We start from the raw sequence: 15,595 nt of genomic DNA, 5'->3' as shown, positions 1-15,595 counted from the left end.
AATCATCCCTATTTTCACCTCAACCTCGTCACCACGCCTCAAAAGATAACAGGAGTAAATTTGAGTAGTAAAATCTCTTAAAGATCTTTCTTTCATTGGCCAAACATAAAAAAAGAACTTCGTTGAAAGTATTTGTTGATGCCCTTCATGGGGGCGCATAAACACATTATATGTGTTTAAGCTTGAATTGTTTTGATCACTTAGATGTATAATACTTGATAATACTTTCACAATAGTATCTTTCACACAAACAAAGAAATTGTTAAATAACCATATGATCTTGGTTCAATGTTGTTATCATTAAAACCAAAGTGGGAATCTCAAGTTATCAACATTCTACTCTCATATGTTTTTATAGTAACCAAACACGACATGATCATAAAACATGACATTCATTTTACTAGCTAACAGCTTAATCCAAGAAGAACAAACATCAATATTCACAAAAGAATACAAGGTAATGAGTATCAAAAATGTTTGCAATTTACATGCAACAAAGGTTTTGATACATTGCATGTCTTATTTGCATCATCATCTCTCAATCTCACTAAAAACAGATAATTAAGATCATGAATGAAGCAACTATCCACATGTTCTTCTGAAGACTTATTGGCTTGAACACTTACCAAAATCATGACACTCAGCCAACCATAAGTCTATCTGTTCTACAATCTCATGTCTTACTTTGTCAACCACATCCGGTGAACTACACCCCTTTGAGCTTCCTGAAATTATAATTTCATTATTCAGTCACGAATTGTTATATAATAATTAATAATTAATAATTAATATTACGCACACATGAAAAATATATACAATTTACAAACCTTCAGGAGGCGAAGGAGACTGTGGGCAACCTCTTAAATCACTTCCATGACCACATTTATGACAACTAATTATATATGATGGCACTACAAATAAAATTATAAAAAAAACACAAATTAAGTGATAGAAACAAAAAATAAAATATTAGGGTTGGAGACTTACTGCTTTCAGATGACACTTGCTTTGATGCTCGTCTCCATGGATCTTGTGACCCATTTGTAAAAACTATTTTTGATCCTACATTTTACATATTTCAACAAAATTCATCAAAAAGAAATTAACCCTGAAATTTACATGTAAATAGTAATGTTCATAGTTCATAGTTCATACCAGCAATGTTTTTGCCCCCATAGTAAAGATTTGTAGCATTAACAAGTGGATACACACCTTCTCCAAATACATTTTTACATAGATCCAAATGATACCTGTTAAATTTTAATAACAGAATCATGAAACTTGGATTTTATATTAATGATTAAAATGTGTCATAATGTTGATATGTCACATGCCTTATGTCAATCTTTGAAGAGCGAATGCTATCATTTGAAGGTGCCACCTGGAAATATGCAACTTCACTACAAACTTGAAACCACCATAATCGATCACCAGATTCATACATACTTGGGTTTGTCTTTTTAAGATTTTCTTGGTTATATGATTCAACTTCAGCTCCAAAACTTCCTACATAATATTCCTTCACGTATTTTGCATATGCATTCTGCATAAAGGTTGTTACTTTTTTTTAGTTTCAAGATTGTATTAAGAAAAAGAATTCAAGAACAAGAAACTTGGAAATTGGAAATTGGAATTACCACTAGATCTTCTCCCGCCTTTTTAGCTTTAGTCATTGGTGTGCAAAGTTTATCCGGATTCCCATATTGAAACTACAAAGATTCATATATGATATATCATGAATTCATGATTCATGTCAGCTATGGAAAAGGTATATATAAATATATATGTGAAAAAACTTACAGCTATGGCTGCAGCATCCGCTAGAAAATACAAGAAGTCACCATCTATTTTTAGCTGAAAAAAGGATATTATAGTAGTCAAACATGACAGGTTCATAAAGTCAAATAGTCAATCACTTCATATATATTACCTGAGTAGCACCAAATGTGGTCTTCAATGCGTTACTATTAGATGCAAGCTTTTCTTCAACAAGTTGAGTAACTTCTTGTAATACAGCTTTACATTCAGGTCCTGCTGACTCACCAACCTGTCATAACAGAAAAGATTTGTGAACAAAAACGTCCCTTAAATAAAGATAAATGTTTTTTTTTTTTTTTTAAACATTGTTCATCACCTGTTGGTCGAATTCAGTGAAGTTGTAAACAGCATTAACTACAGCAGAGCTTGCAAGACTCCCACATGTGAGATGAGGGAACTTCAAACGAAACCATGCGCTAAGAGCTCCAGCATAAGAAACACCAAACACAAACCATGGATTTTCAATATTTGTTCTGTTGAGTTTTGAGTTTAATGATTCCTACAAGATCATGGAGAATAATATGTTATGAAACTAAAAGTACCAATATTTGAATTATTCCAAATAAATTCATCTATAAACCTGATAGAATTGATGGAAAGCAGCTAAGTCAAACAGTGCCTGCTTAGATGAAAGAAATTTTAGGTTTTTGGTTGTTAGAGATTTGAATGGAGAACTCTTTCCGTAGTATCGATGCTCAAGTGTAACTAAAGCAGCTCCAAACTTCTTTGCCAAAATCTGTATGGAATTAGAAGATTATGATCCATCAGGGACAATTGCTTTCACGTATAAACATAAAATTCATGAATAAAGGCTATAGATATATGATCATGTATGAAGATTTTGGTATTGTACGCTCATATAGTCATTTGATATCCCGTTACATGCAGCTTCACCACATATTTTTAAGAAGATTGGACCATGGGGAAGCTTGAATTCGTTCAAGTACTCGTAATACCGCTGCCCAAACTTACGATGATCCTGTAAATGCCAAAACACAATGACTCATCATACATACCGATTGGGAATTCATGAACAATTTCACAAAATTAGATGTCTAATCTTCATAAAATTAATGGTAAATGACATAAAGATTAAAGGGGGAGAGAATGCATACGTAAGGGGAAAAATGATCGAGCGTCTGATTGAACCAGAGCTCATCCTTGGTCAAATAACTGCTGTTGCTGCTACCACTACTGCTGATGTGCATGCGTTCAATGATTCGAGGAGTAGATAGCCCGTTACAAGCACTGAACATCGAAATCATGAACAAAAGCCCAAGTGAATCTACCAACGCCCTCATTTTTTATCTCCTTTTGTCAAATCTGCAATCCTCAATCGAAAATTCGATCTCTTTTAACAAACTGTTGCTCTAATAAACGATGAATTTGATGTTTTTTTGTCACGTAATCTTGTTGATGTGTGATTAAGCTCTACTTCTACTATGTATGTAGATTAGAGTGAATTTATTGTCTTCCCTTGTGACGTCAAAGGCGATCTTCCATTGCTGGTGGAGAATCTAGTTGTATCGCGGCTTCTACAACTCGACCCGTATACATAAACCCGGCCCAATCACTTAGGTATGGCCATTCTGTCCCAATGATTTAAAGACTTCGGATTATTGAGCCTTCTTACACTAAGCCCAATTGGTAAGGGTTGTTTGGTATTTAGTCTAGTACTCTAGTAAATTTTTATTAAATAAGGTATGTGACATTTTTTGTTAATAGACACGAATACGTAAGAAATTAACTTGAGGATTTGTTTATCTAGTTTAAATGCAAAAGAAAAAAAAAAACAGGGATGTAATACTTGTAATTACTAAAACGTTAGTAATGATATTGTAATTTTAATAGAAAAATATTTGAAAAGGTTAAAGTAAAATTACATAGCTGCTTCCTAGGAACCCAACTATATATGATTCTATTCGTACATAAAAGAATCATGTTGCTTGCTTGGGATAAAATGATGGCTGATGGATGACGATCTTAATTTCGTAATTTCGTAAATTTAATAACTAAAATAATGTTAAAAATACCCATTAAAATATCGAAAAAAGTTGTTTTAAAAGATAAATAATATAAATCGTACCAAAAACAGAAATTCTAAATGTATTTCAGCCCAAAACTCCCAGGCTCCCAGCATACCAAGCCCGGGTCCAGTAGGCAACAATGGCCCAATTTTGCCAGACTTCGATATTTAGCTCGTTTTTCTACCGATTTACCTCATTCTCTTTGAAATAATTTCTAAGCATAAATCATAACTAAATCTTGGAATAAAAGTTGTTTTCTAATTCCGAATATATAGGGATCAAATTTTATGATTCGTGTTTGGTTAATTTAGTTTAAAAATAAAGTATAATTTTACCTGTCATTTTTTATGTTATTTTATATTCCTCAAGCTAGTTTTATCAAATTATATATTTTTTTATTAACTAAGATAGCTTTTCATGCAATATGATAACCTTTTAGTTAATGTATCAAACATAGCTTTAACTTCATATAGATTTCAAAGATTCACATAGGATTATTAGATATGTATGTGACTATGACCGATAATTTCAGTAATGATTATCCTAGACACTACTGTTTTCTAATTTCACTTTTGACCTTATTTTTTATTTTTTTATTATTATTATTTTTTTAACATTTATAACTCAGTAGAAAGTAATTAATAATTTCAATTTATTTTATTCTTATTTAATTTTTTCTTCAAGAATTACAATCCATTCTCTGTACCTTAATCAAATAATGGTATACAATAAATTACATACATAAAAACGGTGTAAGCGAAAACTTTTTTGTGAATAAGTTGTAAATGGAAGGGTCGTAAATGAATTTCTGTGTGTAAATTAGCTAGCTTAACAAATCTTAAGAAATTTATCCCAACTAACTTTGAGATATTTTTCTCAAAGAGTTGGTGTACAAAAAATATATACAATTAACTACTTAAGTTTTTATTTGATGTTATTCCTGATTTATAAAATTTTTATTTGTAATCTTTAATTTTGCTAGTTTTTTAAAACTATTAAAAGGTATTCTAGAAATTTTGTAGATAATCAAATAAGCCATTAGATTGTATACAAACTCAAGCATTGTACTGTTAAAATAAAATAAAATGTGAATATCTTTTATAAAGAAAAATTATGATAAACGTTGCTCATGTTTCAAATATGAAAAATAGTACATTTTTTTCTTCAATTAGAGATATATTGAATGCTTTGGTTGAAAGGATTTGGTGATAAATCACAATCAATCCAATATATCATCATAATTCATAAAATGCAAAAAATTGTAAAAAATTAAAAAAAAAAAAAAACATGGCACGTGGATAAAAGTGTAATACTTAAATGAGATATAAGAATGCCTGTTTTTGTCTCTTTATAAAGTAATTTCGTAGGAGAATGTTTTGTATAATTTTTTTATTTGTTTATTTAAACACTAGTTTATAACCCGTGGAAACGCACGGTTACAAAGATAATTAAACTTTAATAGTAAAAACTCAAAATTATTAATCAATTATTTTAAATAAATTATTAATTAAGAGATTTTTTAGTTATATAAAATTATAATCATTGTTTTAAATAAATGTGTAAAATTATATATCACTTTATAATTTGTGTTAATTTTATGTTAAATTTTATTCTAATGTTATTAATTTAATATAATTAGAGTGAAAAATTTTAAATTTTGAAATTTGAAATGGAGAATCAATAGGTTGACAAGTGGCATACATTAATTAGGAGACATAATAGAGATACATAACAAAAAAAATGCATTAATTATGAAGCCTAATATGGTGACAAATGTCAAAATGAGAATAAAAATATTCTTTTATTACAATAACTAGGCGAATGTCCGCGCTTTGCGCAGAAGCATCTATATAGCTGAAATTTTTACAAATATATGTTTTTAAATATAACAATAATGTTGTTGTTAAATTTGATATAATAATTCATATACTAAGTTGATATAATATATTGATTATTTTGAATTATATGATAATATATACATCTATTAAAACTGCATAATCTTAATCTTTTGAACGACCTCTACCCGCAGGTTACTCATGAATAAAATGAAATATAATATATGCTTTAATGTTATATATAGTTGTTTTTATTGATAATTAATTTTTGAAAATTTATTTGCTTAACTTTTTAATTTTTGTCATTGTAATTATTTAAAACATCAAATAATTTTTTTAAAGGTGACAATATAAACATTTATATAGAGTTATTTTTAACTATTGTTATTGTAAGTTATTTTAAGCTACTTATTTGAAAACTTTTAACGATTATAAAAATATCTTTAGGAAATATTTTAGTTAAATTGATATTACAATTTAGTTTCTACATTTAGCATTATAATTTATCACTTTTAAGTATTCACAAAATATCCTTTGTGTTTTTTAAGTGGAAGTAAAATTTGTATTTAAGTTGACATTGTAATGTTATATTTAAATTAACAGTTTAAGTATTTAGTCAAAACTGTTCAAAAATTGTAGTTTTAAATTGATAATGGTTTACATACAACAACATATTAAATCTAATAAATTAAGTATAATATGTTAAAAGTTAAAGACATAACTTTATAAGTAGAAGTAAATATATTATTTTAAAATTGAAATTTAGTTTATTTATGATTACACTTTTGGTTTGATATTTATCTAACCTTATTAACCAAATTATAATCATTATTAGAAATACACTACAATTTATCACTTTTAACTATTTACAAAATATTATTTGGGTTGCTTAAGTTGAACTAAAATTTATATTTAAGTTGGTCCTGTAATGTTATATTTAAATTTATAATTTAAATATTTTATACAAATTGTTCAAAAGTTGTAGTTTTAAAATGATAATGGTTACATCCAACAATATATTAAAACTAATAAATTAAGTATAATATGTAAAGATTTACAAAAATATAACTTTATAAGTAGAAGTAAAGATATTTTTTTAATATTGAAATTTAGTTTATATATGATTACACTTTAAATTTGATATTTAATCTTATTAACCAACTTATAATCATTATTAGAAAGAAATTGAAAAGTCATAGGAGTTTCAAATGAATGTGGTCAAAGGAAAAATGCATGGAAGTTTCAAATGAATGTGATGAAAGAAAAATGTTTCCTTTATAATATAGTATGAAATGATAAGGAGATTTTATTAGTTTTTATTAAAATAATTATTAAAATAATTCATCCGTTCGTTAAAAAAATACCAATCTGAATTGAAATTAATATCTTCGATTTACTCGTACGAGTATAATTTCCAAATGTTTAATTCTAAGATTAAATTTTGGATCAATTTATTTTAGAATAATAAAGTATTTATATGAAACAGAATTACATGAGGGTGGACATGATTATCAATTATAGTTGTTATTATTATTATTGAATATTGAATTAGACACTCTAACCATGCATGTCTTTATCCTACTTGCTACAAGTTCAACCAATCCACTTCGCCCATAATTATGTATTTTAATAATTGTGCAAAGCTAACAAACAACGTACACTAAAAAAATTATATAAATATAGTGACCACAAAATTGTTTGGCACGTCGACAAATTATACATATAACATTAATATAAATTAGAAAAGGGCCCATGTGCCCATGTTTTGCATGGGTTCAAGATTTTTCTTAGTGATATATAAATTGCTAAAATCATAGGAAATAACAATCTATTTTATCTTTAAATAACATTCTATTAAGCAAACCAAAAAAATATCAATAAACATTAAATATATGAATAAACAATAATTAATCACACATGAATACTCTGTTGTTGTGATGGTTTCTATCAGAAAGTGACTATAGATCTAAGAAGAAAATCATATACGAAAATGAAAATTAGACATGGATCGAAATCAAACACCAAAAATTAGGCATGTAATCTAGATCTATTTCCAAAACCTTTTATCCACAACTGTAAGCATAAAGCTTTGTGAGTTCCCCTTATACTACATATATATATATATATATATATATATATATATATATATATATATATATATATATATATATATATATATATATATATATATATATATATATATATCTACACAAAGTTCTCGGCTCTAGAGCCGACCTGCCAAATCTCCTATCAACATGTATATGAAATACATAACAACCATGCGTTCCCAAACCTATCATGTGAATGTTGTAGTCCTCCACAACCTGATAATCACTTCCGATCTGTTTCAGCCAACGGGCCTATTTTATCCCAAGTGAATGCTACATACCAAATCTAATCTTATAACACTCCTACAAGTGTGAGGGGACAAATCCTAGTCTTACATACAATACATGAAGTCATATGAAGTCAGAGATCAAATAGACAGTCGAACAAATGATCCACCCGAGAGCGAACAATCAGACAAGAACATCGTAATAACATATTAAACCAAGAGTTCTTAAGCTATCCAACTTAGACTACATAGAACCATTACCAACATTACAACATAATCATGTAACATAAACATATAATACATATACTAACATATCACATACCTTTCGTAACTAGCCTTCCCTAATTACCCTACCATTGACCACTTCTCAATAAAGTCTTTCGCTGGTCAACCATGCATAATCCTGATAACTAGCATAACTCCTAAAAGTAGCATACGATCAACAAGCAAGACCCTACCAGTCTAGCATACCAAGACATCAAGTGTTCTAAACTACACATGTATAACAAAGAGTTATCGTAGTTAACTAGTATACTCGTACTCTCACACCTTGCACTGCCCAATCCCGCAAACCGACTAAAACCAAAAGAGATAAATCCTCAATTAACAACCTAAATCTGCCAAGTTTAACCCTAAGTCAAACGAGCTAAAATCCAGCGGTCAACGATCTACAAAAGTCAACGGTCAACCAAGTCAACAACCACCACGACATGGAGACCTCTTGGCTACGTCGTGGGCGTGTCATGACAAATAGACGATATGCAGGACCTCGCCATGTCGTAGACCCTCCTTGGCCACGTCGTGGACATGTTCGAACAAAACAATCACGAAGCTGGACTCCACCACATCGTGGTCATTCCTTGGACACACCGTGGTTACTGGCAGATTCTATAATTCTTCATTAAGAGCTTAATCCTTATAGATCTAAGCTCAACACTTCAGATCTAGTCTTTATCAATGACTTAATGGATAAAGTTTCCAAGTTTATCCATTAGGAACTCACCCCAAAGCAAGATCTACAACCCTACGTCCATTAAGTCGTTAATATGTCCAAAGCTTGCTGAAGAACACAAGATAGACCTAAACATGACTCTTTTCTCATTCTAAGAAAACTAATGACCATTTGGGATCCACAAGAAACACTAGAGTTCCTCAAACTCCAAGAACATCCATGGAAGGGACCAAAATCATCCAAAATGAACTCAAAATTGAAATAAGAAGAACAAAGGTCAAGGTATGAGCTTTATACCTTCAATAACTCAAAAATCATAAAAGGGTAATGGATCCAAGCTAGATCCTTTCTTCCTTGCACCAATACAAACTTCCTCCTTCCTTAAGCTTGACCAAAATCCAAGAACAAGCTCTACAATCAAGCAAAAAAGCTCTCAATCAAGCATGGAGGCTAGGGTTCCAAAATGAAGAGATGGAGAAGACATAATCCTTGAATTAAGATGCTTAAATATGGGAGAAACCCTAAAAATCATGGGATTGGGCTGCTACAACCACCACATCATGGCACACTTCTTGCCACGTCATGGCGTCCGTCAGAACATGCATACAAAACAACTATTCCACGTCGTAGCATTCCATGCACCACGTCATGGCATATGGTTTTCCTAAAAAACCATACTTTTGTCTCCTTTAGGTTACCAACTGGTCTTTTATGGAAAACGGGTGTTACAAGTATAGATGTGGGCAATGTTGTAACATCCGTGGTTCGAAGTAATGCTAAATTATTTAATTTTTGTAATTAATTGTTGGATTATGAAAGTAATGTTTGACTATTTCAGTTGGGCCGTTAGTGAGTGGGCCGACTGAGGACGTACGTTGGGCATAAGCGGGGCGTAGTGGCAGCATTGGATGCGGGGGGTTGATGTGCGTACGCGCAACGTATGCGAGCTGACCCAAAACCCTAATTTTTAGGGTTTAAGTCATATAAATACATCATTATGTCCCAAACCCTAGCCTCCTTACCAGACTCTCAAACTCAGAAACCCTAACATTCCTCATCCTTGTGTGATTTTTGATCTTGTGAAGCCCATTTTGGTAGTTTGGAGCTTGGAAGGAGAAAGAAGAAGTTGGTGAAGAAGGACTTGTGTAGCTTATGCTCAAGGATCTGAGATATCATCATCATTTAGTACTCATTTGAGGTAAAAAAAGCTCACAACTTGCCTCATGTATGCTTAGATCTATGGTAATGGTGTTTGGACCTTTTTCGTCCTTATAATGGATTTTTTGTGGTCCAAATCCGTTTCTAGACTTAGGATTGCCACCCTTACTGCTATATGAGTCCCAATGTCAGAAACATTACCATCTTGAAGGTCTTATTGTGGCCATGCATGCGTTTTACTCATTTCTATGGAAGTTGGTTGCTATATTTCAAGCTTAAGGTCCTAAGGGATTAAGCCTTTTTGGAATTTACGGATTAACAGGTTAGTACGTTGGGCGTACAAGCCCGTACGCGCAACGTACAAGCCATGCAAGCTGTACGCTTAGCGTACAGAGGAGTACGCCCCGCGTACTCACTGGATATGGGTTTTCATCATTTGGGCCTCGGTTTGGGACAATCCATGGACTTTATTATTATGGGCCATAATGGGCCATTAGAACTCAGTTATTGGGTTAAGGCATGTTGGGCTTAAGGGAAGGCCCATGTGAGGAGTTTGGCCCAATTTAGAAAATTGGGCCATAAATGGGCCATTAGTGGGCTTGGAAAGGCTATATAGAATTGGACCATTGATGTTATGGATTTGGGCCTAGGTTATGGTGTGAATTAGATCAGGGGTAAAATGGTCATTTTACCCTAAGAAGGATTATTGAGTTTTGACTAAGTGTTATTTTCTACTGATAGCTCGGGGAGTCGTTAGAGCAGCCGCTAGAGATTTATTACCATGAGATTCTGCATTCAGATTTGCAAGGTGAGTTTCCTCCTGTATGAACAGGTCGAAGGCACCAATGTCGGCCCGTATATGTATGCTAGTATGTTCCGAACCAAGGTCCGATGTTGGGCGGTACCCGAGGAATGTTTGTATGCTTGATGTCCTCGTGATTCTTGCATGTGTCTATATTGTATGTTTCTGGATTATGGTCCGATGCCAGGCAATGCCCGAGGAATGTTTATATGCTTCCGGATTTTAGTCCGATGCTGGACGGGGCCCGAGGAATGTTTATATGTTTATGTTATGTGATTATTTATGAGTATTTGTCGATATGTTTATATGTATACCGAGCTTTGCTCGATGCCGGGCGGGGCCCGATGCCAGATTCTGTCCGATGTCGGGCGGGGCACAATGAAGCGGGCGGGGCCCATGATATGTTATTATGTGATTATGTGTTTATGTGTATGGTATGCGGTAGCTTAGGGAGACTCACTAAGCTTCGTGCTTACAGTTTTTAGCTTTGGTTTCAGGTACTTCCGGTAGCAAGAGCTCGGGATGACTGCATTGCACACACCATGATGTTAGCATGGGATGTTACTTTGATATTGATTTAACATGTGTCTTGATATGGATATACTGATTTTGATGTTTTGAGATAATATGGTTCCTGTTTTGAATAATGATTTTTGGTAACTATGGTTTATTTAATGATTAAAAAATTAAATTTTTGTCATTATTTTTGGGATGTTATTATGTGTTTATGTGATTATGTGATTATGTGTTTATGTGTATGGTATGCGGTATCTTAGGGAGACTCACTAAGCTTCGTGCTTACAATTTTTAGTTTTGGTTTCAGGTACTTCCGGTAGCAAGGGGAAGAGCTCGGGATGACTGCATTGCACACACCATGATGTTAGCATGGGATGTTACTTTGATATTGATTTAACATGTGTCTTGATATGGATATACTGATTTTGATGTTTTGAGATAATATGGTTCCTGTTTTGAATAATGATTTTTGGTAACTATGGTTTATTTAATGATTAAAAAATTAAATTTTTGTCATTATTTTTGGGATGTTTCAAGTTGGTATTAGAACCTTGGTTTGAGTGATTTGGGCATGCTCTCGGGTGTGTCTGAACTCAAACTGAGGACTTGGTATAAGTTTTTTCAAAAGAAAACCATTTTTATAAAAAAGGATTTTGAAAAGAGAAAAAGGGTGTGCTGCATGCAATCAGTCGAGCTCAAGTAAGTTCTCCCAGATTACCCATACATGTTTGTTATGATATGATATGATTATGAGAACTGCATGCTAGATTAGGGATAAGGATCTAGGAAGGATGTCTTGTATGCCTGTTGTATGTGTATACGAACTGCATGCTAGATTAGGGCTAAGGATCTAGGAAGGATGCCTTATATGCCTACTGTATGAGCTTAATGAACTGCATGCTAGTACTGATTAGTCAGTGATATGATAGCCTGATTAGGATATGTTTGGTTTTGTTTACTCGATGCCCGGATACTACTTGCTTTGTGCTTTTAGGAGTTCTAGCTATCTTTAACTAACTAGTAAATGAATATGTTAAGTTACATATTACGAGGACTAAATAATTTCAGAAGGTTAGGTTTAGCCCTATTTTGCAGCTCTCGTCTGAGTCTAACCGTTGTAGGGAGAAACCTCTCATTCAAAGAATTATCTGGTCTTAGTGATATGTAATGGTATTTGCGAGCTAGTTAGGGAAAGATAGCAGGGACTTCTTATGCAGCTGATGGCGGAGAGTGGGTCGGAGATTACCCTAAGGCAAGCCTAGGATGAGATTAGCACGGAAAGCAGTAGTAGTGAAAGGGACTTGGGAGAGTCAAGGAAGTTCTTGAGGAAAGTACGGATATATGTGTAAGGTAGTATGGGCCCGTACTACTGAAAGCATGGGATCTGTACTCGAATCAAGGAAGGCTAAGATGAACCCATGGAACTTGTAGTATGTGAGATCCCTTGAGTTATGATGAGTATTCTGATGATTTTTATGGTGTATTTTCAGTATGGTGACGCTACACACTAGGTCAGTTGGCAGTTCTGGCGCATGCAAAGGATCAGGCTCGGGTTTTGGAGTTGGAGAGCTCGATGACCAGATGAGGGAGTTCATCTCATATGAGATCATACACATTATCATTGACCAGAATCCTATGATCTTCGGTACGGTCAAGGAGGGCATTTTGGAGATTTTGGATGAAAGACTGGGTGCATTCCACACTGAGATAGCGGCCATGATGGGGGCGCGCACAATGACATTGAGTGAGTTCCGAGCTTGTGGGGCCCCAGACTACCATGGGGCTAGGGACCCCATTGCTAGTAGCAGGTGGTTGGCGGATGTTGCCAACGCCTTTCGCACCAGCGAATGTACCGAGGGGGACAAGGTCCAACTTGCTTCCTGTCTCCTGAAGGACATGGCACGCGACTGGTGGGAAGAGATTGGGTATGAAGTTGGTGATGATGCCCTTGATACTATGACATGGAACGACTTCTCGACCATGTTCAGGGCCAAGTTCGCACCTGTGATTGAGGTGCAGCAACTTGCGTGGGAGTTCCAGGATCTCCAGCAGACGGCTGAGATGGTGACTGAGATCACCGCCATGTTCAGGGAGAAGGCCCTTCTCATTCCGCAGTATGTGGCAGACGAGGTGATGAAAAAGGCCCGATACCATGTGATGCTGTGGAGCGATATCCGACAGTTTGTTAGCCGCTCCAGCTACAAGACGCTGGAGGATATGATAGCGAGGGCTCGGGAAAGGGAGCTGGATTTGGAGATGGAGAAGAAGAGGAAACTAGAGGGTGTTCAGACAGGGAGCTCGGGAAAAAAGCCCAAGGTTTCGGATCACAGATCGAGGATACAACAGGGTCACAGCTGCTGTGGCAAGTGCGGCAAGATGCATGAGGGGGCGTGCAGGGCGGGTAGTTCGGGCTGCTTTAAGTGCGGCCGAACTGGTCATGTCAGCAGGGACTGTACTGCTACCACCACCACCACCACCATAGTATTTGATCTGATTTGCTTCCAATGCAATCAGATGGGCCACAAGAGGTCCCAATGCCCGATTTTAGCAACAACAAGATAGGTAGCGGCACCCGCTCCTACTACACTGAGGATTACCGATGGTTGTCAGGGCCGGACAGAGGCACCTACAGTGAGGAGCAGGGTTTATCAGCTGACTGTGTAGGAGGCACGTGCAACTCCTGATGTTGTGACGGGTATGTATCTTCTCCTTATCTCTTTATTTACATTGATTATTTCTTATGTTTATGTGTTTTATTACAGGATCGTTCCTTGTGAACGATATATCTGCTGTGGTATTATTTGATTCAGGGGCTACCCGATCTTTTGTATCGCTCGCGTCGAGCAAGCGATTTGTTGGAGCTCCAGGAGAGATGGACTGTCCACTGGATGTAGAGATAACGGATGATAGGGTCGTTTGGGTTGTGAGGGTTCACCGAGGATGTACACTACAGTTGTTTGATGAGCAGTTTTCCATGGATTTAGTCCCTATTCCCCTGTGAGGGAATAAAGTTATCATGGGTATGGACTGGTTGAGCCCCAATGGGGAAGTGATCGACTGCGAGCAACCGCTAGTACAAGTTAGGACCCCAAGTGGGGGAGGGTTGGTGATTCAGGGCGAGAGGCCGCAACATGGGCCGACTTTGTGTTCAACAGTGAGAGCTAGGCGCTACCTTCAGCAGGGTTGCGCAGGTTATGTCGCCTATGTTATGGATACCCATGATAAGGGTAAGGCGATCGTGGATGATGTACCGAACGTACGGGAGTACCCGGACGTGTTCCCGGAGGATTTGCCTGAGGTACCTCCGGAGAGGCAGGTAGAGTTCAGGATTGACCTAGTTCTTAGTGCGGCTCTGATAGCCAAGGCACCATATCGGTTGGCTCCTCCCAAGATGCAGGAGTTGTCTACACAGCTTCAAGAGCTGTTAGACAAGGGATTTATCAGGCCGAGCAGTTCGCCATGGGGAGCCCCGATTCTGTTTGTGAAGAAGAAGGACGGGTCACATCGGATGTGTATAGTTTACCGGGAGTTGAATAAGGTAACAATGAAGAACCGTTATCCCCTCCCGAGGACTGATGACTTATTTGACCAACTTCAGGGTGCATCTTGGTTCTCCAAGATTGATTTGCGATCGGGTTATCACCAGATGCGAGTCAGGGATGACGATGTGAAGAAGACAGCCTTTCGGACTCGCTATGGTCATTACGAGTTCGTGGTGATGCCGTTTGGGCTCACCAATGCTCTTGCCGCGTTCATGGATCTCATGAACCGTGTGTGCAGACTGATGCTGGACCATTCTGTGATAGTATTCATCGATGATATCTTGGTTTACTCCAAGACTCAGGAGCAGCACGAGGAGAACCTAAGGGAGGTGCTGGAGACACCAAGGAGGGATAAATTTTTTGCGAAGTTCTCAAAGTGTGAGTTCTGGTTGCGCGAGGTGCAGTTTCTGGGGCACCCTGTCAACCAGAAGGGTATTCTGGTCGATCCGGCCAAGGTAGAGGACGTAATGCAGTGGGAGGTTCCAAGGTCTCCATCTAAGATTCGAAGTTTTCTTGGTCTAGCAGGTTATTATCGGAGATTTATCTAGGATTTCTCCAAGATCGCTGTTCCTCTGACCCGACTAACCAAGAAGTCGGTGACATTCCATTG

The 15,595-nt window shown here is 35.6% G+C and overlaps 1 protein-coding gene across 1 annotated transcript; it reads right to left on the bottom strand.

The window, feature by feature from the left end:
* Positions 1 to 373: 373 nt before the first annotated feature.
* On the bottom strand, positions 374 to 3,326 carry LOC145160134 (putative serine protease EDA2). The gene is made up of 12 exons (XM_079079242.1): positions 2,934 to 3,326; positions 2,672 to 2,797; positions 2,399 to 2,554; positions 2,135 to 2,317; positions 1,931 to 2,047; positions 1,801 to 1,854; positions 1,638 to 1,709; positions 1,335 to 1,543; positions 1,156 to 1,250; positions 988 to 1,062; positions 828 to 911; positions 374 to 725 (listed from the first exon to the last, which is right to left on the bottom strand). The coding sequence occupies exons 1-12, from the start codon at positions 3,117 to 3,119 to the stop codon at positions 607 to 609; spliced, it is 1,476 nt and encodes a 491-aa protein (XP_078935368.1). The 5' UTR covers positions 3,120 to 3,326; the 3' UTR covers positions 374 to 606.
* Between the last annotated feature and the right edge of the window lie 12,269 nt (positions 3,327 to 15,595).

The sequence above is a fragment of the Lactuca virosa genome, chromosome 2 (assembly GCF_052849685.1).
Source record: "Lactuca virosa cultivar CGN04683 chromosome 2, Lactuca_virosa_CGN04683_v6, whole genome shotgun sequence".
NCBI classification, from domain to species: Eukaryota; Viridiplantae; Streptophyta; class Magnoliopsida; order Asterales; family Asteraceae; genus Lactuca; species Lactuca virosa.
This window is presented reverse-complemented; position numbering and strand designations above follow the sequence as displayed.

Bases quoted from the DNA above. Each gene is read 5' to 3' on its own strand.
- LOC145160134 (XM_079079242.1), bottom strand. From the start codon at position 3,119: ATGAGGGCGTTGGTAGATTCACTTGGGCTTTTGTTCATGATTTCGATG. The intron at 2,318-2,398 runs GTTTATAGATGA...ATGATCTTGTAG, and splicing joins CTTTCCATCAATTCTATCAG to GAATCATTAAACTCAAAACT. The intron at 912-987 runs GTAAGTCTCCAA...TTTTATTTGTAG, and splicing joins GCAAGTGTCATCTGAAAGCA to TGCCATCATATATAATTAGT.